Raw genomic sequence first — 27584 nt, 5'->3', positions numbered from 1 at the left:
AGAAATCGCGGGCAAAAGCTTTTTAAATTTTGTAAATGTATTTTGGAATTTTTAATTTTTTTTTTTTTTGGCTTTTGTCCATAAAAATTAAAATTATTTATTATTTTAAAAAATGACATTAGATTTAAAAAAAAAGACCAGTTTTACTTCTTTGTTTATTTAAAAACTGTTTGTTAAACTTAATTTTTAATTTTTTGCTCAAACTTCATGCTTATCAAATAATTGATTAATTACATTTGCAGGTCTGAATCAGTTTTATGCAAATACTTATTCATTTGTTATAAAAAAATATGATAAAGTGTAATTTTCAATTCACAGTTAATTTAAAAAAAGTAAGATCAATATATGCTGATATCATACACTCAACTTTGTAATAACTTGTAAAATATTTTGTCCGCCAGCACGCAATATCCATACACCACATCTATCACATTTTCATAGAAGTATATTGCCGCACGTGCTCATCGGAACATGCTTTAATCTCGCATTCATATCAACATTTTTTCTCCGCCGACCGGCATTTTCGTTCTTTTTGGAGCATCCGCCACCGCCACCCCCTTCCGTGAATTGAAAACTACAAAGTCCGCATATAATATAAATATCCAAACACACGGCCGTGGTAGGTACTTAGCTTGATGGTTTTCCTTTCTGCATATCTATGCATGTATGATATTTTTCAATATTTCCATCTTTCATTAATATTTTATCTTCTTCGCTTTTTTTCGCAATTGAAGCAGAATTCTTTAATCTTCAAACGTATTCACTGCTGTAATAACATCGATTGGTGGGCATTTGCAGTTAAATTAAACGTTTCCAATATTAAGTTATTGAATAAAAGAATAAAAGAAAAGGTGCGTAAAAAAATCTATATACTGAAAAAGTTTATTAGATATTCGCGCCATTTTCTTGGGCGCTATTCGGCGATGAGATTTTTATTGTCTCGATGTAATATTTTTTGTAGACGCAATTTTATTCCTGGCCGGCATCGAAATTGTATATTGGATTTTAGATTGAGGTTCTGACCACCGAACTGTTCATCCGCAGTAAAGCGCGTACACAAAAATACAAATATAAAATTAAAAATATAAGTATCAGTGAAAGAGTGTTATTAAACTTATATTACGCGTATTATGAGGGTTATGAATTTTTATTATCAGTTTTTTTTTAATTCGGGAAAAATACGCTTGAAACTATTTTTTTTTTGATTTCTATGACTTTATTTTTTGTTTGAAGTGTTTTTATTAGTTAGTAATACTTTCGGTAATAAATTTTATATATTTTTAGCCTGACTAACATGTTTACATCACAAAAATTTTGAGAAATAATTAAAAATTTATATCTAAAAAAATAATTGAGTGTTTGCATGGTTTTTTTTTTATTCTTTGATTTATTATAATTTTTTATTTTATATATTTTTTAGAATTATTGGAAAAAAATTGTGTATTATTATCCGACAGATTTGAAAGAAAAAAATGCCCAAGAATAGAAATAAACTTGTCTAACTTATCTGCGATTCTTGACCATTTTTATTCCTTCAATTACCTACTTTCAAATATTCAAATATTTTTCCAAATTATTTTTTAATTGATTCCTCGCGCTAAAATCTATTCTCTAATATAAAAATGAATAGCAAAATCTTTTGGAAAACGCATAACTCAACAACGCCTGGATCAATTTAGCTAATTCTTTTTTAATAATGTGCGTTAAAACCCAAGGATGGTTTTTATGATGAGAAAAATTTGAATAATTGCCGGGAAAACCCTAAAGACAGCCCTTTTAGGATAAAAGTTGGCAATTGAGATTCAATCATAGTTATAGTTAAATAGTTGAATCCGAGATGGCGCGCTGAAGTGCATTATTAGCAATTCTTTATATAATTAATTTCTTTAAAATAAAATTGCGAATCTTATTGTTAGAATTGACACATACTATGTCTAGAACAAGAGAGTAAAAACGAATAACATTTTTATTAAAAACTACTGGGACGAAGTCGAGGGCAAAAACTAGTAATTAAATGAAATAAATAATAGATTAATTTTATTTTATTGATTTTTGCGCTATAGCCGTTAACCAATTTAATTATATCTAAGCATAATACATAAATAGGGGCCAAATATTTGCTTACCTAAAAATCCCGGTATAGCACCAAGCGGCATCACGAACAAACTCACAAGTAAATCGGCCATCGCCAGCGAGAGCAGAAAATAGTTGGTGTAGTTCCGGAGGCGGCGGTCGAGCAGCACCGCCAGACAGACGAGAATGTTCCCCAAGCCGCCGGCAAGTATGAACACCACCACGAACAAGAAACTCCAGTCCCACGCGACCGCCTCCCCGAAGGCGGCACACGTCCACACCGCCGGCTCGCTGGCGTTCCACGGTGTACAGTTAAACCGGCGGGCGGCTGCATCACCGCCGCCTAAACCACCGAAACCACCACCGGCTGTTGCTCGCGACGCCAACACGAACGTGCCGGACACGTTGTGGCTGAGAAAGTTGATCACGTTCGTGGAGTTGCACTCGACGCACGACATCCGCGTGTCTGTCCGGTTGGGCAGGGCACTGCACGCGTACACGTAGAGTTTTTCGGCGAGGTCGCGACATACAATGCTGGGGAGGGTGGTGTTTGAGGTGGTGGAGGTGAAGGCGCGGCAGTGGTCTGAGCTGGTGATGGTGTCGCCGAGGGTGGCGTTTTGTGTACATCGCAGCAGGAGGCCGAGGGTGGAGACGAAGGTGGTGGCTGTGGACGGGGTGGCGATGGTGGTCGTCGCCAATGCCGTGGGCATCGCGTTTTACTCGTCTCACTCGATCATTTTTAATCAATTGTCTTCATCTGCAAATCAAAAAAATCAAAATTTACGTATTTTACTAGCAACGCCATCTGGGAACAAGTAGTTCTCATTTGAATAGTGCACATAAATTAGTTTATAGATGGCTCATAATAGGCAACAATGGATACATCTCCCGGCTTGATTATAAAGCGTACATTTTCACTTAATTGTTAGTGCCTTGACGTGTTCTCCACACTTCTCCTCCTGTGGCTTCTATTCGTAAGTTCGCGTCTCTTAATAATGATAATTCGGCGCGTTTCTCAGCTCTCAATTCCCTTGTCTTGGAGCGGATTTCGCTACATTAGAACAACGATTTCGACGAGTTTTAATGAGTTTGAGTGTTTGAAGGCGTTGGAAAGCGAGCAATTTTGCGGCATATTTATGCCTAGTTATTAGTGTCAAACCACCAAGGACTGGCAAACAATTGCCACGACACTCCAGAGGCACACATACAGACATATACTCTTCAGAAGCCTCGGAATTTACGTTTTACGACCTGCTGCTTGTTAAATGTTTGCCGAATGCTCTCCCAGCAGGGGCGCAGGGCGTTTGTGCAAACAGATAAAACATGTTTGACATGAATTTACATTGTTAGAATATGGCAGTGTTGGCAACGTGTTTATTGGGTTGACTAGATCAGTCCACTTGACTGTTTGGGGGCTTTGACTGCGCAAAAATTCGAATATAATCGACTTTTGGAGGTTGTGGGGCTGTGAACGTGTTTTATATTCACGACGATGAACGCACGCCAAAAAACTTTGATAACTGCCGAGAAGTTTCACGCCTTTGTAACGCCAAACTTTTTATTTATTTTCTATTAGGTTATTATTGTATCCATCATATTTTAAGAAGAAATAACTCGGATTTTTTTATTCTTTAGTGAATTTTTCTCTGTGAAACAAAGAAAAACATGGAAAACAATCCGGAGGCTTAAAGTGTTATTCTCTTTCGGTTTGTTTAGGCCTGTGACTTTCGTTTGTTTTTCTTGACAATGTTTGGTTACGTTTTTATGATTGACATAACAGCGCTGCCATCTACCCACAAGCAAATAAACTACTAACGAGTTTGCTGTGGAATTTTTTTTCGGTTGAAAATGCTTTAAAATGCTAACAGCAGCAATTTTTTTCAACGTTTCGGTATGTGTTATTGGATAGTGTGCTCTCTGACATAACTCGAACGAACTTTTGGCTCGGCCACCCGTGCACATGGCCCCTGCATGTTTTCCGCATTACTCGGTCATTTATATAGATGCAAGTCATTAGCGTGCCGCACATCGAATGCATTCGAACAAACGATGCGCTAACGTTTCGCAATTTGCGCATTTGCACATTTTCACATTCGACTTGGTTTTTTTATGGCACGTTTTTTCCAATATTTGCTGTGCTGCTCCCCTTTTAGTTCCGAGTTCCAATGTGCTTGCTAATGCTTAATTGGCTGTTGATTTCATTATCGCATTAATTCGGAATAAATCCAAACAAACAACAAACGAGTTTAATAGTATACAAAGGACTAATGACCGAATAACGCCTAAACTCATTTTGACTCGAGCGAAATAATTATGTTTGGAAAACTCTTTTTAAATCATCGCTGCGGACGATTTTAATTATAAAAAGTAATTTGGAAAAAAATTATTTTGTGATCGGCTTATTTTATCAAAAAGCTGTAGTAGACAGCTTTTTATATTTTTCTGCTGCAAAATAAAATGTCAAAAATTTGGCTTCTTTAGAATTTATTTTATTCCGTATGCAACCCAAATTACATCTATATTAAAATTTGTGTTGCCTAGATTAAATTTAGCATTTTGTTTTGATCAAATGATGGAAATTTAGCATGTGATAAAAAATGCAAACCTGTTTTCATTACGCTTTCATTAACCGACTGGTTTCACTGGCCTGGCATGCCGACGCACGCGTCGGCGTTGTTTTCGTTTCGCCAAAAATGTTCTGACTTTGATATGCAAATGGATCGCAATTCATAGTAAACACGAGTAATGGACGCTCTTTTTTCTAATTTGCGAACAAACGATGAATTTCTTGCCAAAAAAATAATGAAGAGAATAAAGCAAATCGACATGAAAGAAATTGAATCGGATTGAAATCCTTGAAATGTTTAATGAAATTAAACGAACGAAGACCTTGGTCATGATACACAAATATAAAAGAAAGGAGTGATATATGCTAAGCAAGCAATGAGCTAAAAATATCCAAATTGTATTTTCGGTGTCACGGTCATTTTTTACCTTCAGTTCATCGATAAAAATACCTGCATTCAAAAGATTTAATGCTTTAAATGAAAATATTGTTGTTTTACACAAAAAAATAATTTTAATTTAATTGCTTCGATTTTCACCGGCGTCTCGAGGAGAGAATTGTATCGAAATTGAGAGCTTTGAGACGTCTCGAGGCCGAAAAGGGTCGGAGGTCGGGTGTCGGAATGACGGAAAGTCGAAATGCAATGAAACTGAATGAGGAATGAATGAGTACTCGACTTGTCAGACGGTTTTTCATCGTCGAGGGAGCGCAGTGATTAAGTAACGATGTTTCAAGCGTTTTCCTAACATTTTGACCTGCTGCAAACGCTCGACCATTACCAAACCACACACACGCTCAAGAAGAGTGAGTGACGCTTTCATTTGTTTCGCTGAGTTTTTCTTCTTTTTCTAAAAGTAAAAGCTCAGAAACTAACATTTTGATTTATTGTAGACAACCCACTGAACAATTGCTGTTTGTGATGTGTGATGTGTGTTGCATGCCAGCTTACGTAAAACAATAATCGCTGATAAATGCTCTGGTTGCTTTGTCGTTTCCAAGATCAAAGTCAAGCGATTTCAAAGCAATACAGCACACATCCCTGCACTTTAATGCTCGTTTAACCTTAAATGGAACCGGAATTACTTCGCATTACTATAACCAACGAATGCATATTAATATTCGCCGAATCATTTCATTTTTATTGTGTTTGCATACATGTCAGTTATGATATAAATATTTCTGCGCGCTGTGTATTGTTTTAAAAACGATTTGTGCTCTGAAACTAAACACTCGTAAATCACTTGTCGAACGGACACGCAAATTGTTTACTCCACACACATCACACATCTCCAGCCCATCTCTTTATCGATCAATATGTATTATGTCCGTTTCGCATTAACATGCGAGATAAACACAAGTGAGTGAAATTTTAAATTACAATTGGACAATTGAAGGCCTGTTGTTTATGTGTTGGGAATTATGTGTGTGGTATACGCACGGCATATAAGGAAAAGTTGCGTAATTAAGCGACGAAGCTCGCTCGAAAATTATTAATCGAGTTGTGGAAGAAAAAGCCGAATGGAGGCGGCAGCAATTAATATCAATCTGGTATATATGGTGCCTGGCTGTATGCATAATTAATGCCTGGGCATAAATTACCACAGGCGCAATAATAAACATCTCAACAACTGTTGAATACTAAATTAACATACAAATATTTACGTTAATAAATTTAAAGCGAAACTACCTTGGTTTTGAAATGTATCCAAATTTATTTTTTATTTTAAACTTTTTTTTATTAATCACTTTCGTTATTAATTGTTACCGCAAACTTTTTTCGCGCGTAATTTTTGCGAGCGCTGCGTGGGAGGATGTGGTGTGATGGTGGGAGCGAACGCGACCGACGTCGTGCCGATACTGACGGCGGCGAGTTGGGAGCCGCGGCCGCCAACGCCAGCAGCGAGGAGTTGGGAAGAGAGCACACGCGCACCTTCGGAGCTTTTTCATGCCCAAAGCTTCCAGCTTCGGGCACGTTTCACACCGGACAAACTTACCTGCCGGAAACTAAGTCGGTGATAAGACTATGCATCAATCTTAAGCAGTTTAGTTTACAACAGCCCGGAGTTTGTACTAAATCAAACTAAAACTTAATGCGTCTGCGTACAACAAAGTTGACTCCGCCTATATAATCAACAACAAGCAGTGTTATAAATGTCTACTCATGTTTCGCTCTCAATTTAGTCGCATAGAAGAATCCGCAGGCGCCAGATGATTTTTTTAATGAATAATAATTAGAGTTAATTTGTTGTCTGTTACAATTTACTCGTTATCGGTGTTATGATTAATATGTGCGTTTCGAATGATTTGAAAAATCATTAGCGGCTGCGGCTACGCGGAATTGAAAGTTCTAATTATTACATCATTAACATTGCCATCTCGAATCATCATCGCAGCATTTAAATACATATCAAGGTTCATTATCGCTTGTGCTTCGTTAGCAATTTGGAGGAATGAAAATCAAAAAAGAATAACGAGGTTTCTGGATTCAATTGTTTACGTTGATCCACAAAATGTTCACTTCGGGGAATTTAACTTTTAATTAAATTTCTTGTATTATTTATATTGTGCTTTAGTTCTATTCAAATAATTACGAGTTTAAACTAAAAACTAAATATAACCATGCGAGTTATTCAAAAAACTTTTATTTATCATTTTGGTATCTAATGAATGTTAGTTTTATATATGTTGAAATTTAAATATTTATCAGAAATTATGAAAATTTTTGAATTTTCTCATTTCAACCCTTATTATCAGCGCGATAGTAAATTAAATTAAAACGCGGCTCGTAACAACGATAATAGCAATAAAAAGACCGAATTAAAATGTAAATTAAAGTCCTTGGTGTCGTCCTTGCGTCGTAGGTACATCGAAAGTCCCATAGTGCCACTCGAAGTGTTATGAACTGAGTCCTGCGGCAAGCAAAGGGGTTGGTGCTGAAAGGGGTTGAGAAAAATGCGCGCCAACCCCTCCAGTCGAGGTTAATGGCGTGGGCTATTGTTGAGTCCGGCTCATCCTTATCATCTGCTTAGGGGAGTCGCTGAATTTTAAGCCTCTTCACTTTTTTGCACATAAAAATTTTAAAAATAATTTCAATGATAAAAGAGCGTTGGATATTCATTCATAAATTAGTTAAAAAGTACAAAGAATCTTTTCTAAAGAGCATAACAAAATAAGGGAAATATTTATAAGATTTTTTAATTAATTCAATCGAATTAATAAGGAAAATTCTTTACAATGTGTTGAAGGAGTTTTTATGCTATGTTGTTGAAGATTAAATGAAAATTACTCGTGGCTTAACACAGTTTTACCACATTTTAACACACTGCGTTTAAGTTTCATCGGTGAATAAACATTTTATGTACAGTTACGAGTACATATATAAAAGTAGTCTAGATCCACTTTGCTTTAATTTTAAATTTACTTGGCATTATTACAAACTATTTTAATGGTACTTAACGCATTGCGTTTGTTATGAGACTGAAAGAGCGTGAAGCGCCCGAAGCGTTTTATGCTTTTGCCTGTTGTTGTGTTTCCAGGGATGTCTGGCAAACGCAGCCGTTGCTAGGCAACTAATGCCATGCGGCTGTAAACAACCGTATGCAACCAAACAGTGCGAAACAAATAATTCCAACATTCAAAGGGGCTGAAAGAAACATGTTGCACGTTGTTGTTTTTTTTTTGCCTCGTTTTATTCTTTCACGCACGGATGTTTTTGACAAGTTGTAGAAATGCACTGCTTTGAACAATGACGCGTGTACGCCAGCGCCATTCAAAGAGGGAAACACGATAATACGCGAATGCGCGGATTACAATCAGTTTGTCCGTTGGCGACGGACGCCGGACAACGGAAACCTTTCAGGGCATTCAGAGCCGCATTCACAACCACCGGCAAAGACTAGTAAATGGACTTAATTGCCACAATTAGGACAATTACAACGCGCTCGGGAGATAAATTTTATTAACGGAACAAAAATACATTCAACAATAGCGAATTTAGATGATTTTATTAAATAACTAGCTTTTGCCCGCGACTTCGTCCCGGTAGTGTTTAATAAAAATGTAATTTGATTTTACTCTCTTGTTCTAGACACGGTATGTGTCAATTCTATCAATAAGATTCGCAATTTTATTTTAAAGAAATTAAATATATAAAAAATTGTTAATAATGCACTTCAGCGCGCCATCTCGGATTCAACTATTTAACTATAACTATGATTGAATCTCAATGCCAACTTTTATTTTATAGAAAAGGGCTGTCTTTGCGGTTTTTCCGGCATTTATTCGAATTTTTCTCGCCGTAAAATCCATCTTTGGACTTTAACAATCATTTAAAAAAGAATTGGCCAAATTGGTCTAGGCGTTGTTGAGTTATGCGCTTACCAACAGATTTTGCGATTCATTTTTATATTTTAGATATTATTCTGCTATTCTGGGTCGAGATGAATCCAACAAATTATAGATCATCAAAATCTGCCCAGGCGTTCTTGACTTATAAATGTTGTAACAAACACGACTTTATTTTTATTGGTTTTTATTGGTTTCAACTCATAACAACTGAACCAATTTTGGTAAATTTTTAAATAGTGTTATTTTTGACCAAGAAAAACAAGTAGATCAATTTTTGTTGAAAAATATTGCTTCAAATAAGGTTTAAAAATTGGTATTGATTTTTTTCACATATATTTTTTCTACCGTAAAATTGAAGTATTGATGAACTAATTGGCGGAGGCGGCACAGAAGTAGACCCAAGAAATTAATTAGTAAGCCTACTTTTTATTTACATCTACACGGACGAAGTAACGCACAATATCTCGTAGTTTATAATCCAAAGCGACTGTTTATTAACCAAAGTAATCATATACTATTAGAAAAATAAACCATCCTTAAAGAGTTTTCTTTGTATAAAAGCTGGTATTAAATAATCGCGTGTACACGATATCATAAATGTCGTTTAATAATATGTTTTGCACTGCGTTGATATGTTGATAATTTCAAAGCAATCAAGTTAATTGTAATGTGCTGCTGCTGGTGGCCTGGCTTTGTCGTCGATGTTTGCCGCCCCCCTCGCGGCTCGGACATAACGCGCGCGCCGGCGGATCGAATATAGATATATATCAATCGCGTAATGACAGCAATTAGTGACGTGCGCGTGTCGCCGAAGGACCCTTCCGGCGATTAATGCGCCGAATTTGCGCCGCGGCATGAGCCATGCCATTTACGAATGGAGTCATTTGCAAATAATCACGCGCTCTTTCCCTCAGCACGCCGGCGACCGGCAATGATAGCAAAACAATTTGCAATCACATACAAAACAATCATCTATTGTGTTTATCAATGTCTTCGGTTTGAGGGAACAACGTAAATTTAATGCGTTATATTTAAGAGTTGCGAATTTGCATGAAACTAATTTAGACCGGCAAATGAGATTAAGTAATCATTCGATATATGAAGCTTGTGGAAAAAATTAAAAATAAATTTTTGCAAATAGTTTTTGAATAATTGACGAAAAAAATGGTCAAAATCGCTGAGAAGTTTTTACTCTTTTGTTCTATACATAATATGAGTCAATTCTATCAATAAGATCGGAATTTTATTTTAAAGAAATTAATTATATAAAGAATTGCTAATAATGCACTTCAGTGCGCCATCTCGGATACGACTATTTAACTATAATTATGATTGAATCTCAATGCCAACTTTTATCCTATGGAAAAGGGCTGTCTTTAGGGTTTTCCCGGCAATTATTCAAATTTTTTTTGCCGTAAAAACCAACCTTGGACTTTGACAAACATTTAAAAAAAGAATTGGCCAAATTGGTCCAGACGTTGTTGTGTTATGCGCTTACCAACAAATGTTGCGATTGATTTTTATATTATAGACTTTCTTTCAAATCAGATGTGAACTGAGTTAATCTTCGAAACCACTTTGAAATTTGGTGGAAAATTATCTCTAACTCAAATTTATTCCATTTATTTTTGATGAGGTTTTATTTATCAGTTTTTGAATAAAGTGCATAAGACTATTTTTCATTAAACTGAAGTTACTAAATGCACAGCATACATAGAAGTACTATATTAAAGAGAAATTAATTTCTCATCGTATGCGCATAGTGGTATTTAATTAATATATTAATTAATATTTAATTGCATTGCTTTAGGAATGCTAAGGAAAAAACTGCTTTTTAATGGCACAGCTATTCTTCGCAACCTTCTCTTAAATAAGTAGTATAATAAGTAATAAGTAATTTAAATAACAAAACAATTTTTTTCCAAAAATTATAAAATAAACATTTAGAATATAAAAATAGCAAGATTTAAAAAATTCCAAATTCAATGCGCAAATGCCCAATTTATAGAATAATGCATTTTTTGATTACGAGAGTGGGTAATGATGCAATATGCGTTTTTCACGGAAACAATCAATGGTCCTACATTGCTCCACCGATCGAACAAAAACTAATAGAATTTGCTTTTCTTTTTCTTTGCCCTTTGTTCACCCAGAGCCATTTGTTATTGTCGAATGTCTGTTCAGCATTGATCGAAGCGAAACAGTTGGAAAAATCTGAAACGTCCGACGTAATTCAATCAACGAACCGGCAGGAATAATCGAACATTACCGAATATGCAGGCCGAAAGATAGCAGATAATGCGGGTTGGCGGGGCTGGTTTTAATTAAAAATCTCGTCTATACCCAAAAAAACATAATCTTAAAACTTTTGTTCCCCACGCCTTGTTTCCCGTGAAGTAATTATTGCATCCTTTCAGGACCCCAAGCCTATGTCCTTCCATGGTTTCCCTCCTTGCTGAAAGCTACAACCCGCACGTCCGTTATGCCTCCGCAATGGCACTGGGTATCGCTTGCGCTGGTACCGGCCTACGTGAAGCGATCGCCATCTTGGAACCTATGATCCAAGCGGATCCGATAAACTACGTACGGCAAGGCGCTTTGATAGCCTCGGCGTTGATCTGTATCCAGCATACGGAACAAACTTGCCCACGCTCCACCGCATTACGGGCACAATACGCTGATGTGATCAAGAATAAGCACGAAGATGTTATGAGCAAGTTTGGGGCTATCGTGGCGCAGGGTATTATTGATGGCGGCGGACGCAATGCTACGTTGAGTTTGGAATCGCGCACTGGTCATGTGAATATGTTTGCTTGCGTGGGGACAATGCTTTTTACCCACTACTGGTATTGGTATCCAATGGCGCATTGCTTATCTTTAGCTTTCACACCAACTTGCTTGATTGGTTTAAACCGAGATCTGAATATGCCTATTTTACAATTTAAATCCAATGCAAAACCTTCGACATATGGTTATCCTCCTGCTGTTGAGGAGAAAAAACGTGAAGAACTTATTAGAGGTTCATCTGCTTTGTTGAGTGTTGCTGCAAGAAAGAAGAAGAAATATGATAAACTTAAGAGTAAATTGGATGAAAATGTTTGTATATAAATACTTATTTCACAGTTAAAATGCAGGTATAACATATCCTAACCTAATTTATCTTAGCAGCTTAAGAAAGCGCATGCCTCATCAAAGTCCGGTAATAAATCTATATCAAACGATAAAGAAAAAGATAAAGAGAAGCCAAAGGAAACGGAAAAGGAGGCAGACTTTGAAATAATCAGTAATCCGGCGCGCGTGATGCAGCCGCAGCTCAAGGCGGTGGTTTTCGTCACTGATGGCAATCACGTGCCCATCAAGGACGTGAGCAATGGCGGCATCATCATGCTGAAGCGCTGTAAGATTGAGGAGGAGGAGATTGTCGAGTTTGTGTCAGGTAATTTGCTCATTAAGTGAAACCTCTCACATGCACGCCGCGTTGAAATTAATTTTCAGCGCACGGACCATCCATGTCGGAGGAGAAGGAGCCCGAACCTCCGCAACCCTTCGAATGGCATGAAGATTAATTTACAACAATGAAAATAATTTTCGCGGAAATTGATTTAGGCTACTAAATTTACTTGCAAGATTTAAGACGCAACTCAAAGTACAAAGCAATGTTATGCTAGGCAACTCAATAAGCACACACAAGTTTTATGTTTATTTATTGAGAACGAAAAGTGTATTACCAATAATTTTACAAAATAATCCAAATTTAACGTTATCTTCTTAAACTAGTATGCTTAATTGTAGATTTTATTATCTATAAAAAGTATTTTTTCTATTTACAATTATGTTTAGAAAAGAAATTAAAGATAAAAAATTATAAAACGTTCATAAAGTTCGAGTGAAACACACGCACAAAACCAATGTTGTAACCGACCGCGTTGAAGAGAAAACTAAAACGATTGCTGTTCGTGCAGATGGCGGTTGCCGCTTGTATTGGAAACATGGAACAATCCGGAGAGCTGAGTTCATGTGCGGCGCGCTCTTGAGTTTTCAGGCTTGACTTCTTAGTCTATAAAAAATCAAAAACAATAAATCAGAAATTTTATCCAATCAAAATTTATATTAGAATCATACCAAATTGTAGTCATGGAATAAAACCTTATGTGTTTTCTGGAGGATGTCAAAATTCTGCTTGTTTTTAGTCGACAGACAAATATTGTCGTCGGCGATGATTCGGGCATTAGAGCAAACGTATCGTTTGCAAGGCACTTCCAACGCAAATGGTACCAAGTCGCGATATGTAGCGCATGTCACTTCACCCGCCTCGTTAGCTTGATAAACCGTGCCGCCCCAATCCGAACCACTGATGCAGCGTGAGCCCGTGTGATTGAAGAGCATTGACGTTGGGCGCACAAAATCGAACTCGATGAGATTTGTTGATGTCATCGTTAAATATGCTGCGAAATAATAGTTCACATTAATATTTCACAACGCTATTATATCCGCGAGTGCAGATATTGATTATAAAATGTGTTGCTTCAGGTTTTAATTACAGATGTATTTACAAAATTCTGCAAATAAACCTCAAACTATTGACCTGTAACAATTTCATTGTTACCTAGAAAATATTCTGCACGTTTTAGTTTACTTGGTAATAGAAAATATAAATATAAACGTTTAATTATTTACCGTTGCTTGAACATTCATCATTGCAATTAAACATCGTCAGCGCGTTTGTGGGCCAGAATATCTGACTAATACACGCGCGCTTATTTACGATTAAGGGTGTCAACGCCATCGACTGAATATCCCAAAACTTAAAGTTTTTCGTGCCGGAAGCGGTAGCCAAGTAACGATTACCACCACCGAGATAATTCAGACTTATTGCTGAAAGAATAAAAGTTAATATATTTGCTCGGAAATTTTTAATTTAAACTTTACGAAAACACTAACCAGTTATTTCGATATCATCCGCCTTGAAACAAAAATACGGATAGAACACTTTGATGTTGTTCGCGTCAACTTCTTGCAACAATTCACTATCTGTGCTGATATTAAACATTCCTACCATTCCATTTGAGTAAGCCACTGCTATATATTTATGTCCTGATGCCTGAAATCATAAAAAATTAAGCCATCTTCCTGCCGATTAAATTTTTGTGGAATTTACTGCACATAAAAGTGAAATATAAAATAGAGGTAGATAAAAACAGCACTTACCTTAGACCATGATAATTTTGTCGGAAATAGACCTCTGTGAGCCAAATTAATATCACATTCCTTAGTCATAACCAGCTTGAAAACTGGTTTCGGTTTATATATTTTTTCACTAGAATCCAAACAAAAAATATATAGTAGTGAATAATTTTCTAATGTTTTTCTACTTACTTCAATAAATTGCCTCGTCCAACACTATAACAATAAACATTCCCATCCGTACAACAAGCCGCCAACAACCCTAACCTAACTCCATCACCACCTTCATACGCTCCCGAAGGACACCATTCCATCGAAAAGCAACCGCCATTTTGATGCGCAATAATCACCTCCAAGTGTGGAACTGCACTAAACGGCTGATTATTTTGCAAAACTCCAAAATTCCACAATTGAATCACACTCTTATGTACATCATTCTTAGTATAGTCGTATATTTTAGTGATATCTGGTTGCACAGCAACCGCAAGTATCTGCTCGCACTCCGATTCGTTATAATCGGTGGGTGCCCAAGCCATTGCAGTTATAGGTCCACCACAAAATATATTCACAACACCATTTACCAATGCCGTTTCAAACAAGCGGTATCTTATAAAGGCAGTGTTATCTGGTTTTGCCTTAATTGTCCCGAAGACATGTCCGATTGGTATTGATTGTTTCATTTTAGGCAGATATTGACCGATATAATTTTTATTCACAGCAAACCATGTTGATTTTTTAAACGGGAAATTGGTGAATAATTCTTTCGAGTAGTAAGTTAAACAACTAAAAATGCAGAAATTTCAGTTAGAATGATTTGAAGGTGAAAATAAGAAAATCACTTACAAATCCATCATTTTTGAGTAAACGATCGCGTTGTTGCCAAGCGGGCATCCTTTAGGAGCGTTTCGAGTTTTTGATAACTTTCTAAATTTTACTATTTTCCCTATAAAAATAAATGCATATTAAAATACCAGTAAAATTTAATACTTGTGAAATTTAGGCTTAAAATACTTACAGAATGTATTAATGTTTTTGGTTTCCCCTGGCTTATTTTTGCTATTACTAACGTCATCGTCGTCTTCAACCTCATCAGCTTCAAATTCCTCAGGATCCTCAGCGACGTTTGATTCATCGGCAACAAAAGTATCGCCGTCGGTCATTTTTTTCTCAACTTCAGCGGAATGTTTATCACTAAGATGCTTTTTAAAGTCCGGAATAACTTCAGATACATTGAGGCAAAGTTTACAAATGAAAAACTAAAATAAAATGTAGACAGCATTAGTAACAACAATATTAGCATATGATTATACTTACAAATTCAGTTTTTTTCTGACATGTTTCAAAGTGCTCATAAATCGCATGCAACTCCGAGAATTTCTGTTCACAACCGAAAATACACGCTAATTCACCAGCTTCCAACGTTTTCTTGATTAAATTCTTTATACTTGAATGATCAGGTTTGTTTTTCACATAAAATTGTTTCTAAAAGCATAAAAATATCAGTTTTTGATGTTTTAATGTTATTTCTAAATTAAACATACCAATATTTTAAACGGGATTTGAGCGTTTCCTTCAGTTGTGGATAGTTCGGTGGTTGTTACTTGTTTAATCATTTCCGAAGCCTTTAACGCAGCAGCTCGTCTAGAAGGTGTACCATCTGCTTTAGCAACACTATTATCAGAGTCTGGTTTATTTGATTTAGCTCTCTGTAAAGTCATCTTTCGATGATATTTATCATGATCCACAATTTGATGTGGCAATAAACGTCTATCACACAAGTCACAACTGAGTTTCAGCTCTTCAATTTGTTCCTGTGTTTTGTTACATGTGACTTTATGCGTTAAGAAACCCAGAGCGGATTTCTTACTATCCTGACAAAAGTCGCACGTGTATGGTTTAGACGGATATAATTTCAATAAAGCTGCTTGGATCACATAGTGATCATCTAAATCCTAAAAATCGATCAGTTATTTTAGAATAACTTAATAATTTTTAGTAAAAAATGTTAATATTGATACCAATGGTTCTTGTGATGTTTTCCATGCAATGTTATTATGTTCGCGTTGTAGGTGCGCATTCCACTCGGCCTTCTTACAATTGAATTTACAAATGGCGCATGTTTCAGTTTGACCAGGTCTAAAATAACAATTAATTTATTTGATAAAATGATTTGGTGTTGATTTACATACCCCTTAGGTTGGTCCTGGGCGGCAGCCATCCGTTCTCTTACGTTAACAACTAAATTAGCAACTAATAATCTGTACATTTTTGTGGTGGCGCCTTCCTCTTTGGGCGTCGCGCCTAGATCTGCAACAGGTTCATTAAGCGTTTCTACCTTCTGCCTCTTCGAAGGTTCATCAACACCGTCGTCGGCGGCTGATGTTGATGGACTTTCTTGCCGCTCGGCCATCTTGCGCTTCCGGCCGCGCGACGTGCTCTTTACCTTAGGTTCGTCGACCGTCTTCCTCGCCGCCGTCCTGCCCCTTCGGGGCAAAACAACTTCTTCTTCCGTATTAGTCTTTTCCTTCGGATCGGATCCATTCTTCACTTCTTCGACTTCGGTTTTACTCGCCTGCCTACCACGCGGCTTCTTTACAATAAGCTCTTCATCTTTTTCTTCCTCGGATTCGGATTTTTCTGAAACTGCTTTAACTGCTTCAACTTTTTTAACTGGTGCAGGCCTGCCCCTCTTTTTTGGAATAACAATCACCTCCGAATCGCCTGTTACATGCACCGCTTCGGACTTTTCATCTTGTGTAACACTCTGAACCTCTTTCACTTCTGATTTTTCCTCAGGGACTTCTTCAACAGGTGTGGGTTTAGGTGTCTCGACAGCTTTGTTTTTTGGTGGTCTTCCTCTGCGTTTCGGAGTTGGCGTTTCACCATCAACAACTTTTGGAGTCTGTGGTTGTGTCTTCTGAACTTTTGGCGTTTCAGAGTCACTTGTTGACGGTTTACGTGCTGCTCTAGAGCCTGTAACAAAATTATCGAACAATTTGTTGCGTTTAGGGACACGGCCGGTTCTAGTAGGCGACATGATAATCTTCTCAACTTGTGACTCGTCTTCTTCATCTTCTTCATCATCCTCGTCATTGTCTTCTTTATCTTCATCATCAGATTCGTCTGATTTCTTCTTCTTTATTTTAGTTTCTTTATCCCATTTGGCTAACAATTCAAGTTCGGCTTTGCTTCTCCTTCCGCGTTTCTTTTTGATTGCTTGAATTATTTCGGCCTGAGTTTTTCCATCATACTTCTTCATCATTTTTCTCTGTGGATCCTCTGAGTCTGAATCATCAGCATCTTTGTCAGTAATAAAATGTATCTCTTCCTCGTCATCTTCGTCATCATCTTCATCTCCGTCATCAACAACAAGTTCCGTTTGTTTGGTCTTGTCGGGAACCTGAACAATGATAATTTCTTCAGAATCGGATTCTTCTTCGAGTTGCTCTTCATCAAGATCATCATCCACATCATCATCATCATAAAACTCAATTTTCTGCTCCGCGAGTTCAGTTTTTCTCAGTGGGATACGTTTTTTTGGAATTTGCTGCGGAACAGTTGCAGCGACTTCTTTCACTTCTATCTTTTTAACAGCTGGGACAATGACTATTTTTTTCTCGCTTGTGTCTTGACCATCATTCCGTTTACGTTTATACGTACGCATAGGAGATGCTTTAAAAACAGGACTCGCTCCTTCGTCACCATCGTCAAAATCAAATGCGGAAGCTTTCTTTACAACTGGCTTTGCCACTGTTTTTCCTACTAGTTTTAGAGTTTTGCCATTGACAGAATCTACAGCATCAACTTTTTTCTGCACGTGGATGATACGGTTCTGCATTACTCTGATTTTTTTGCCTTCAACAACATCAGGATTAGGACGCTTGATTATAACAAGCTGTTGAGCTTTTTTCTTTGCAACAATTGTGATCTTCTTGTCTTGCAGCACTCTCTGCATATTAAGTTTGAGATTGTTACGGAACGTGATTTGTGTCTTTGGTGAGACAGGTGTCTCTACAACTTCTTTTACATCATTACTATCTTCAGAAACTGCATCACCTTCTTCTACACCATCTTTAGCTTCTTCTATGTGTTCCTCCTCAGCTGTTTCTGGCTGAACTTCCTTATGCTTTTCATTATCATCTGCTTCTTCAACTGCTTCTTCCTGTTCTTCAATATTTTTCTGTACTTCAATATCTTTTGGTTCTTCTAAGTCTTTTTCCTCGTCAATATCTTTTTCTCCTTCAACCTGTTTACATTCTTCATTGTCTTTATCCTTTTCTATAACCTTATCTTCTTCAACTTCTTGAGCAGCATTACCTTCTTCAACATTTTCAACTTTAGCATCTTCATGAATGTTCTCTGAGTCATCAACAGGTTTATCTTCATCCACCTTCTCAGTTTTATCATCAAGTTTACCTTCAACTTGTTTCATTTCTTCTTCAGACTTACATTCATCAATTTTCTCTGTTTTATCTTCAACAGTTTCAGAACTTTTAGTTGTTACATCATTGTTGATGATCTTATCAAGCCCAATTTTTTTAATGTCATCTGGTGAAAATACAGTCGTTTTCACACTTGCAGTTGATGCAGTTGAAGCCACAGCAACAGTGGCTACAATATTTGTTGTTGCAGATTCAATAGGACTTGATGATGCCATTTTGTATTATGTGAATTAATTCTTATGTGCAAATTACACCTGAAACAATAATGTTTATTTGAAGTAAATACGCAAAGTAAATTAAATTATCGAACAAGGCGTATTTATAGATTCCATTAATTCACAATGGAAAATAAAACAAGTCTAAGATATGGTTCTCAACCTCTGTTGGTTTAAACCGCTTATTTTATCCAAAGCGAGAACGCTAACCTCAAAATTTAAATGCAACATTAAAATTGCCCCTATGGTATTTTACACTTGCTTCGATGGCTATAAAATGTTTTAAAAATTAAATAATATACTTACGCAAATTATAGATATAAACACACCATTTGAAAGATATGAATTATTAAATTAGTTGCACTATTACGATCAGTTCTGAGCCTCAGCGGCTCTCACGAACAGTAATATCGGTTGAGTTCGGCTGTCTCCCCACAGATGCGCAGGTTTATTTTGCGCGCCAAATTTAAATATTTTATTATTATCCGCGATTTTAACGGTAGATGGCGGTCGGATCGTCAATAAATCTACGATTTCGGCAACTAACATTTATCTTCTATTGTTTCAGTTGTTTAAAAGCCATGTTTTCTGGATTTCAAAGTTTGTACTGTGCCGATCAAGATTCATTAAGATCTGAGGACATTTTAAATAGGTAAGTTAGTATTTTGTCAAAAAGTTATACTTTATTCCAGTTCGCATTTGCGTCATAGTATTACGGATTATAAATTAAATAAAAACAGCACATCCTTGCATTGGAAATTAATCTAAGTAGAAAATTCTGAATTAGGAGTAATCATCTTGATCATCACTGGGCTGGACAGCTGCTTGTGCTTGCTGTGCAGCTGCCTGCAATTGTTCCCACTGTTGTTGCTCAGCAAAAGCCTGTTCCTGCCTTGCCTTTGCGAACAACTCCTGCTGTTGCCTGAGCAGCTCTTCCTCTGGTATGCCCAAATTCTCCAGCCTTGTGCTCTGTCTCCTTCTCTTGGCTGCAACAGCCTTACAGTCTTTCAGTACTGCCTCTGCTTCTGCTTGATAATCTGTAAATCCTAATTTTTCTAGTGCTGGAAGAGAAATGATTAGATATTTTGATTTTGTTTGACTGTTAACATTTACCCATAAAAATATGATCTGCATTAATAGTCTTTTTATTCAGTTGGTTGCAAATCTCATTTGCTTCAGAGCTGAGAAGATGAATGAACTCAGTGCAGCAGTTGAGTACCAACTCACGTGCCTCATTGGCTATCCGTACAGTCGGGACTAGTTCTTTGATCATTTTGTTGATGCTGGCACGAGGAAGGGTTAACTCATCGTCTTCGACTGTTCCGGCAGTGCCGCCGGACGTGTTGGGGTTGCTCATTGGCGATGTCTTTTGACGCGCATATGGCGGTCAACCGGAGTAATCTTGTGGGTGATGAAGGTTTCTTCAATATTGTAATGTAATGTATCTATCTACTGGTTGTGGTGCGTGATGGGGTGTATTTCTAAACTTTCCTACTGTTCTAATATCGTATTGTGAATATCTGGTGTTAACAGCTGATTTGGGCCTGATTCTGGGCCTTGCTTGGCATGTTTACATCAGGTTCGGGTACTGGTTGGTCGTGAGTCCGACGGCGTCAGTAGATCATATAAATTCAATATATCGGAAAACTTTTTGTAGTTTTTGATGAGATTTGATGCAATTTTAAAGAAAATATGTGCTTTCATTGACGATTTATGCAGTGTATTATGTTTATTTATTGCTAAATTGATGAATATTTTTATTAAAATTGCAAGATTTAGTTCATTTATTTTGAATTAATACATTCTAGCGACCTCTACATTTGAAGCTTTGAGTTATGTGTAAAAATTGCTATTCGTTTAGATAGGGTGGTGCATGCGCAGTTGCCTGTACGTGTGACGCACGGGCACTGCTATTTAAGTGCGTGACCGTACACTGACTCATAGCCGATCACTCACTGCCTCATATGCACGCCACACTTTTTGGTACACTTTGTACTTTCTTGACGTACTCAAAAGTAACCTCAGATGGCGCAATAATGCATGTTTTTGCTACAAATATTCCTGCGAGTGAAAGTCAGCGTGTCCAGTTGTTGCGCAGCCGGCGCGCAACCCTTACTTCGTACGATGAGTAGTAATACTTAAATGGATATTCGTGTATCGTGTTGTAAATTCGTTATATCGCGTTATGTTTACTGGAATTTAGTGTTATTCGACAGGTTTTAGTCGCTAAATATTTATCGCGTGTGTTATCTTTGGAATTCAATGTTTTGTGTGTTTACTACAGTTTCGCTTGTATCTGGGATCGCTTGCATTTTGTCTTCAGCAGATCAGGACGGGCGGCTGTTCTACCTGGTACATATTATTATTTAAATAATGGCAAAGACGATTTTTAAGGCAAAGTTTAGGTTCTTCCCAAACTCGGATTCCTTTGAACATTGTCCGAAATTGTATATCTAATGTTTTGTTTCTTGTTTATTTCAGAATCTACTCCCATTGCATTTACGGTGTTCGATACACTGGTGAGTGAATTTTTTCATCGTTGATAGTATTTATTTTTCGTTGTTACGGTTTTATTGCAATTAGAGAATGCATATCTGAAACTTCTTTTTTGCGGAAATTTCTGTCAAGCACGAGCGACGTGGCTCTGAACACTTTATCATAGTAAAATTTTACTCTTGAACTAATAGTTTTCCCGCAAGTTGATAAAATGTAAACGCACATTTTCCACAGATAAATTAAAATTGGAAATTTAAAGTTTTTATTTCGAATGTTCATATAAGAAGTGCTGATGAACATTTTATTTTAGTAATATTTTACTCTAGGACCTATAGTTTTCCTGTAATTTGACTAAATGTGGACTTACATTTTCTACAGAAAAATAAAATCTGTAAATTAAAAGTTTTTATTTCGGAAGTTGTTACAGAAGGTCTCCCTGAGCATTTTATTTTAATAAAATTTTACTCTTAGACTTATAGTTTTCATGCAATTTGATCAAATGTGAGGTCACATTTTCCACAGAAAATTTAAATTTGGAAATTTAAAGTTTTTATTTCGAATGTTGCTATAGAAAGTCCTCTTGAGTATTTTATTTTAGTAAAATTTTACTCTTGAACTGATAGTTTTCCCACAATTTGATAAAATATAAACACATTTTCCACAGAAAAATTAAATTTGGAAATTTAAAGTTTTTAATTCGGAAGTTGTTATAGAAAGTCCTCTTGAGTATTTTATTTTAGTAAAATTTTATTCTTCGACTTATAGTTTTTCTGCAATTTGATCAAATGTGAGGTCACATTTTCCACAGAAAAATTAAATTTGGAAATTTAAAGTTTTTATTACGGATGTTGCTATAGAAAATCCTCCTGAGTATTTTATTTTGGTAAAAGTTTACTCTTAGCCTTATAGCTTTCCTGTAATTTGATCAAACGTGAGGTGACATTTTCCACAGAAAAATTTTATTTTGTAAATGTAAAGTTTATATTTCGGAAGTTGTTATAGAAGGCCTCCTTGAACATTTTATTTTAGTAAAATTTTTCTCTTGCTCTAATAGTATGCCCGAAATATGATAAAATGTAAACCCACATTTTCCACAGAAAAATTAAAATTAAATTTGAAATTGTTCACTTCTTATTTTGGATGTTGCTATAAACCATTCTTCTGATCATTTTATTTTAGTAAATTTGGTAATTTGGTCAAATGTGATAATTTGGTCAAGTGTGATAATAGTTTTCAGCAGAAAACTTTCAGTTGACATTTATAATTTTTTCTACTGAAGTTGCAACAAAACGTTTTTACGAGCCTTTTATTTGAGTATAAATTGTCTTTAGAATTAAGTTGGAATTGTTCATTGCTAAAATATAAACCTAAATAGTATAGTAATAGTAGGTACATCGGTCAATCTTTAAGCACATGAAATAATTATTTCCCGACTTGAATTTTATTGTTTTATTAATTGTATTTATTTTATTTACATTATCTAAATTCCGGGACTACTATCTATAGCATTCATAGATGGCACTAGGATGTACTAAAAATCATAAAATCGCGTTACACGATTTATTTTTATATTTATCAACAAACGTGGCCACGAGAATAATTTTGTATACAGTGCTGTTATCAGCGATTCGACATAAACAACTTTTTATCGCATGTGTGCCGCGCGCCGTCTTCTCACGCCGCATCAACTTGCTGCATGTAGCATATTCTAGTTTAATTTAGATCGCAGGTATCGTGTCTATTGCGAACCGCGTAGGTAGTCTTATTATGAATTGTTGCGACCATGTTTGCTTTGCTGAAACACATCTTGCAATATTTTAATACTTTGTCTTATAGAGAATTTTTCGTAGATTAATATTTTTCAATCCGTTCCTTTCTACCGCTTTTAGTATACGAGATATTCGCAATTGAATGAATTGGGTTAAAAAGAGAAATTGCGCTTTTTACACTTTTAGTCACGTTTTTTTTCCCTTTTACCCCAAAAAATCTTTCACCGTGAGAAATTAGAATTACACAACTCGAATTTTAATTTTTGATTAATTTTAATAATTTTAATTGCGGGACTACTATCTGTAGCATGCAGAGATGGCACTTGCCTTTTAGTTCAGGCAATCATAAAATAGAATTGTATTCTTTATTACTATATTCATCAGCAAACGTTGGCATTAGATACGAGCATCGTGTTTGTTTGGAACACAATTTACACTTTCTTATCGAATGCAGTGTGTCGTCGTTGCCATCCCCTCACGCCGCACGTTGTCACGTCCTTAGTTTAGTTGTGATCGCAGGTAACATGCCTGTTGCAATTCACGCACAAGATCGCGTGTCATTGGTGGGCCGCTTTGCGCATCTATTGCTTTTGCCTACGGGGTTTATGCTGCACGCACATTGTCATATTGTTGCTTGCTCTATCGATGGATTGCAGCCAGTTTCGTGCCGGTCGCTGGCGTATCTAGACGTATTTCGCGCGACTCATATGATGTATATCATGCATATAACATGCATCTGCAGGGTGTTTTGTTACTGATTAATGTGTGCATTAAATATCCATAATTTTTATATGTTTGCGTTTGTACTTACTCGTACTTGAATAAGTAACTTATATCTGACTTGCGCTACTCAGCCCAAAATGTTTGTTTTCTCCGATTTATGAATATAATATTATATTGTATGCAATGTTTTTATTTTAACTTATGTTTTCTTTTAATTGCAGTATCCTAGCTGTGTCCTAGTACTCCAATGAGCACTGCATTGGTAAGGTTTTATTAAGTTATATTATTCGGTCAAATGTTTTATGACCTGCGTGTTGCAATAGCTCGCGATTTAGGGGGGCCTTGTTAATTATAATTGCGGGTAGTATAGAAAACGAAGAAAACGACAAAGTTTGCTCGTTTTTCGCGTTTTTCAAAACACACGGTGGAAAACAAGCCATATCTCGGAATCACTTCGTAATAATTCAGTTTTTTTCTCTATTTTATGATGGTACAAGACTGCACTTTTAAAATGCACCCCTAAAGTTCTGCGAAATTCGGTCGTGACTGCCTCAAAATGGCCGCTAAATTTAGGTCTTCTATTGCAATTTTCAAAACACGCGGTGGAAAACAAGCCATATCTCGGGAACCCTTCGTGATTAATCAGTTTTTTTTCTTTATTTTATGATGGTACAAAAGTGCATTTTTAAAATACACCCCTTAAGCTCTGCGAAATTTGGTCGTGACTGCCTCAAAATGGCCGCTAAATTTCGACCTCTTCTTGCATTTTTCAAAACACGCGGTGGATTACAGGCCATAAATCGGGAACCCTTTGTCGAATTTTAGCTTTTTATTTATTTTATGATAGGGCAAGAGTTCATTTTTAAAATGCACCCCCGAAGCTTTGCGAAATTCAGTCGTAACATGCTCAAAATGGCCGCCAAAGTTATGCCTCTTTTTGCAATTTTTAAAACACGCGATGGAAAACAGGCGATATCTCGGGAACCCTTTGTCATATTTTAGCTTTTTATTTATTTTATGATACAGCAAGAGTGCATTTTTAAAATGTACCCCTGAAACTCGGCGAAATTCGGTCGTAGCGGCCACAAAATGGCCACCAAAGTTAGGCCTCTTCGTGCAATTTTTAAAACACGCGGTGGAAAATAGGCCATATCTCGGGAACCCTTTGTCATATTTTAGTTTTTTATTTATTTTATGATACGGCAAGAATGCATTTTTCTACTTAAATCTTAATTTTTTTGTGTATCACCCAGTACATATATATATATTTTCCTTATCATTTAATAGAACATTTGTCTTAGTGTTTGGGCATTTTATTTTTGAGACATAGGGTTTTCTTTTTGTAACACCCTGTAAAATATTTTCCCGTGGTGAATTTGTCAAAAGGGGTAAGTTGTATGTTATCCAATTTACACTTAGGATTTTCCTTTGAAATATTGTCGTTTTCTTCTTATATCTCCCTGTATATTAATTTCCTTCGATGTTTTACTGTGGTTTTAAAGATATATTTCCCTACTTGAACGTTTCATTTTCTTTTAAAATTTTACGATACAGTTTCTTGGGACACCCTATATAATAGTTTTCAATGATTGCCGCGAAAATTATGCAAAATTTGTTAGTATTATATATATATATATATATTCAAAATGGCGGGTTATATATTGCTTAATATTATATATTCTAGGTTTTCATTGTATACATATTTCAATAAAGAAATGTTAAAAGTGACTGGGCCTCCTATGATTTGTTTCCATCACATCCCTGAAAATTATGCTTTGACTCTTATTAGAATTTAACTTCTGGCATTTCGAATTTTCTTTTGGTAGCACCCTGTATTTCGTTTCCCATACGTCGGGTGAAAAACGAGCGATATTTGTAGTGTTTGAATGTTTTTCTCTTTGCACTTTAAATTTTCCTTTTGTAATACCCTGTATATTTGTATATATTTTAATGACGTAGAAATTGAGCTATTCACTAATTTATTTATCCCGGTAGACCTGTACGAAGTGGTATTTGTTTATATGTGCGCAGCTAAGCAGGTCGTAAATCCTGTTTTAATATGCGCCATGTATTTTGTTGTCTGGTAAAGTCTAAACTTGTATTCTATTGTTAATAAAGAAATAGTAAGATATATTGACTTCTTTGATTTATTGATTTGTGTGTTCCTTCTTTCATTTCAGCTACAGGTCAGAACTTGTAAGAATATTTTTAAGTGTCGCCTCTCTTGAGACGACTTAAAACTTAGAAATATTTGAACAAGACCTTATAAGGATTGTCCTTATAAGGAGTTCCCTCTCTCTGGGGGTGATCCCCCACCATAAAAATTATTAATATGCCTGAGTATTTCGGGGATGAAGCGCAGAGACATCGTAGCTGTGGGATGGGCCGGGAGCAATGGACACATCGAAGCAGTAGACTGTCTAACGACACGGGCCAAAAAATTGATCCTCCCCTGTTCTCGTTCTCTTTCTTCTATCTCCTCCTCTTCTCTACTCTGTTGTTCTCTTCCTTATGGCTTCTGCTCTTTCTCTGCTATTCCCTCATCTACTACTACTCTTATTTCTTCTGTTCTCCGTTTCTCCACTTACTCTCATTCTTACTTCTCTTATTGCCATCACTAGTATTTCAATTTATCATATATTTCGTTGCAATTCATATATGCAACCCAAATTACACCTGTTATTTTTATATTTGAGAAAAATGCCTTCCACACCTGGGGTTCGACCCGTGCCTACTAGCATGTTAGAAGGTGTACGTACCCACTCGACCACCGAGTGCTTTTATCATTCTTATTTGATTCTTCTATTTATGATTCTACCTTATTCAACTTTTTCAAAGCACAGCACAAACAACACCTATATATTGTACACGCTCGACGCACTTAAGAATTATTCAGAATATGATTTAAGACATCAATCCTGCAAACGGTAAAGGGGAAACCAGATAGAAGTATGAAGACGTATATAATATTATATTATGTTTTATTAGCAACATTGAAAACTACATCCATTTTTTTAATCGAAAATCATAGACAGCTCTAAATCTCTTGAAAGTAAAACTTGCCTTGTAATACGCGCATCTCTAACATTTCTGCGATGGAAGCGGTAGACTCCTTGGCACAGGTCCTCCTAAACTTCGCCAACAGGCATCAACGTTGTTTATTTATACTAATTAAACATAAATCCAAATTATTATTAAGTATGTTTGGACACGCAGGTTATTTACACATAGGTTAACGAGTGCAATGTACCTAATTCCACAAGCGAAAAACAATCACCGACGGCCGACGGAATATCACACGCTTATAGGTGAACCACTGATAACTCCGCGATTGACGCATGCTACTACTACATCACTAGCAAAACCACATTCACATCCGATTTCAGTAAATGCTGTCAATTGCTAATTGAACATTCCGCCATTAATCTAATTATGATTTTAAGAACGAAAACTAGTCGCAATGAAAACGCGCGATTCACTCGATAACCGAAATGGAACTGCGTGTGCCTTGAGTTGCACACGGTTCCTGGACTTTTGCCCCCAAGACGATCACTCACACGACAACTACTCACAGACAACTGCCCACAGTCATAACTGCGCACATGGACAGTTGCTCACATGGCTTTTCCTCACATTGACACTTGCTCACAGGACTTTTGCTCACACGGACAATTGCGCACACGGACAATTGCTCACAATTTAATTTTTTTATATTTATTAAAAAACAATGAATAATAATGCAATACTTAAGGAGATTGGCAAATTTACA

At 36.3% G+C, this 27584-nt stretch overlaps 4 protein-coding genes and 1 long non-coding RNA gene across 6 annotated transcripts in view; 2 read left to right on the top strand and 3 right to left on the bottom strand.

Annotated features, from left to right (window-relative positions):
- The window catches only part of 5-HT2A (5-hydroxytryptamine receptor 2A), a 37112-nt gene extending 31276 nt beyond the window's left edge, over positions 1–5836 (bottom strand). The window contains 3 exon segments of the mRNA XM_065308865.1: positions 2126–2830; positions 5589–5731; positions 5795–5836. Coding sequence (XP_065164937.1) covers positions 2126–2783 — 658 coding nt within the window. The 5' untranslated portion in view covers positions 2784–2830; positions 5589–5731; positions 5795–5836.
- Positions 1–12759, top strand: part of LOC135796733 (26S proteasome non-ATPase regulatory subunit 1-like) — a 98487-nt gene extending 85728 nt beyond the window's left edge. The window contains exons 7-9 of one of the 2 annotated variants that reach the window (XM_065308863.1): positions 11404–12082; positions 12155–12422; positions 12482–12759. In XM_065308863.1, the coding sequence (XP_065164935.1) occupies positions 11404–12082; positions 12155–12422; positions 12482–12552 (1018 nt within the window). In that variant the 3' untranslated portion in view covers positions 12553–12759. Of the gene's footprint in view, positions 1–11403; positions 12083–12151; positions 12423–12481 lie in introns of both variants that reach the window. The other variant, XM_065308862.1, reaches the window with a different exon arrangement.
- Positions 12674–18827, bottom strand: LOC135795590 (uncharacterized). The gene is made up of 12 exons (XM_065307305.1): positions 16360–18827; positions 16189–16306; positions 15712–16122; positions 15485–15652; positions 15186–15426; positions 15014–15113; positions 14363–14953; positions 14195–14303; positions 13928–14087; positions 13664–13861; positions 13109–13431; positions 12674–13043 (listed from the first exon to the last, which is right to left on the bottom strand). Exons 1-12 carry the CDS (start codon positions 18825–18827, stop codon positions 12849–12851), a joined length of 5082 nt encoding a protein of 1693 aa, XP_065163377.1. The 3' UTR covers positions 12674–12848.
- Positions 18828–19490: 663 nt separating this feature from the next.
- Positions 19491–20440, bottom strand: NC2beta (negative cofactor 2beta). The gene is made up of 2 exons (XM_065308866.1): positions 19941–20440; positions 19491–19888 (listed from the first exon to the last, which is right to left on the bottom strand). The coding sequence occupies exons 1-2, from the start codon at positions 20182–20184 to the stop codon at positions 19611–19613; spliced, it is 522 nt and encodes a 173-aa protein (XP_065164938.1). The 5' UTR covers positions 20185–20440; the 3' UTR covers positions 19491–19610.
- Positions 20441–20928: 488 nt separating this feature from the next.
- LOC135796738 (uncharacterized) lies at positions 20929–25799 on the top strand. Its single transcript, XR_010549393.1, has 3 exons — positions 20929–21179; positions 21309–21346; positions 24037–25799. It is a non-coding gene; the product is annotated as an uncharacterized lncRNA (long non-coding RNA).
- Positions 25800–27584: the final 1785 nt, after the last annotated feature.

The sequence above is a fragment of the Atheta coriaria genome, unplaced genomic scaffold (genome assembly GCF_025399875.1).
Source record: "Atheta coriaria isolate IRGN ID8LTWV9N9 unplaced genomic scaffold, Caltech_Dcor_3.1 hic_scaffold_7_pilon, whole genome shotgun sequence".
NCBI classification, from domain to species: Eukaryota; Metazoa; Arthropoda; class Insecta; order Coleoptera; family Staphylinidae; genus Dalotia; species Dalotia coriaria.
Note: the sequence above shows the minus strand (reverse complement) of the source record. Positions and strands in the feature narration are given on the sequence as shown.

Excerpts from the sequence above, each read along its gene's own strand:
- NC2beta (XM_065308866.1), bottom strand. The coding sequence starts at position 20,184 with ATGAGCAACCCCAACACGTCCGGCGGCACTGCCGGAACAGTCGAAGAC. Across the intron at positions 19,889-19,940 it reads TGCAGATCATATTTTTATGG|CACTAGAAAAATTAGGATTT; the intron begins GTAAATGTTAAC and ends TTTCTCTTCCAG.
- LOC135795590 (XM_065307305.1), bottom strand. The coding sequence starts at position 18,827 with ATGGCATCATCAAGTCCTATTGAATCTGCAACAACAAATATTGTAGCC. Across the intron at positions 15,427-15,484 it reads GTCAGAAAAAAACTGAATTT|TTTTTCATTTGTAAACTTTG; the intron begins GTAAGTATAATC and ends ATTTTATTTTAG. Across the intron at positions 14,954-15,013 it reads TACTCAAAAATGATGGATTT|TTGTTTAACTTACTACTCGA; the intron begins GTAAGTGATTTT and ends CTGCATTTTTAG.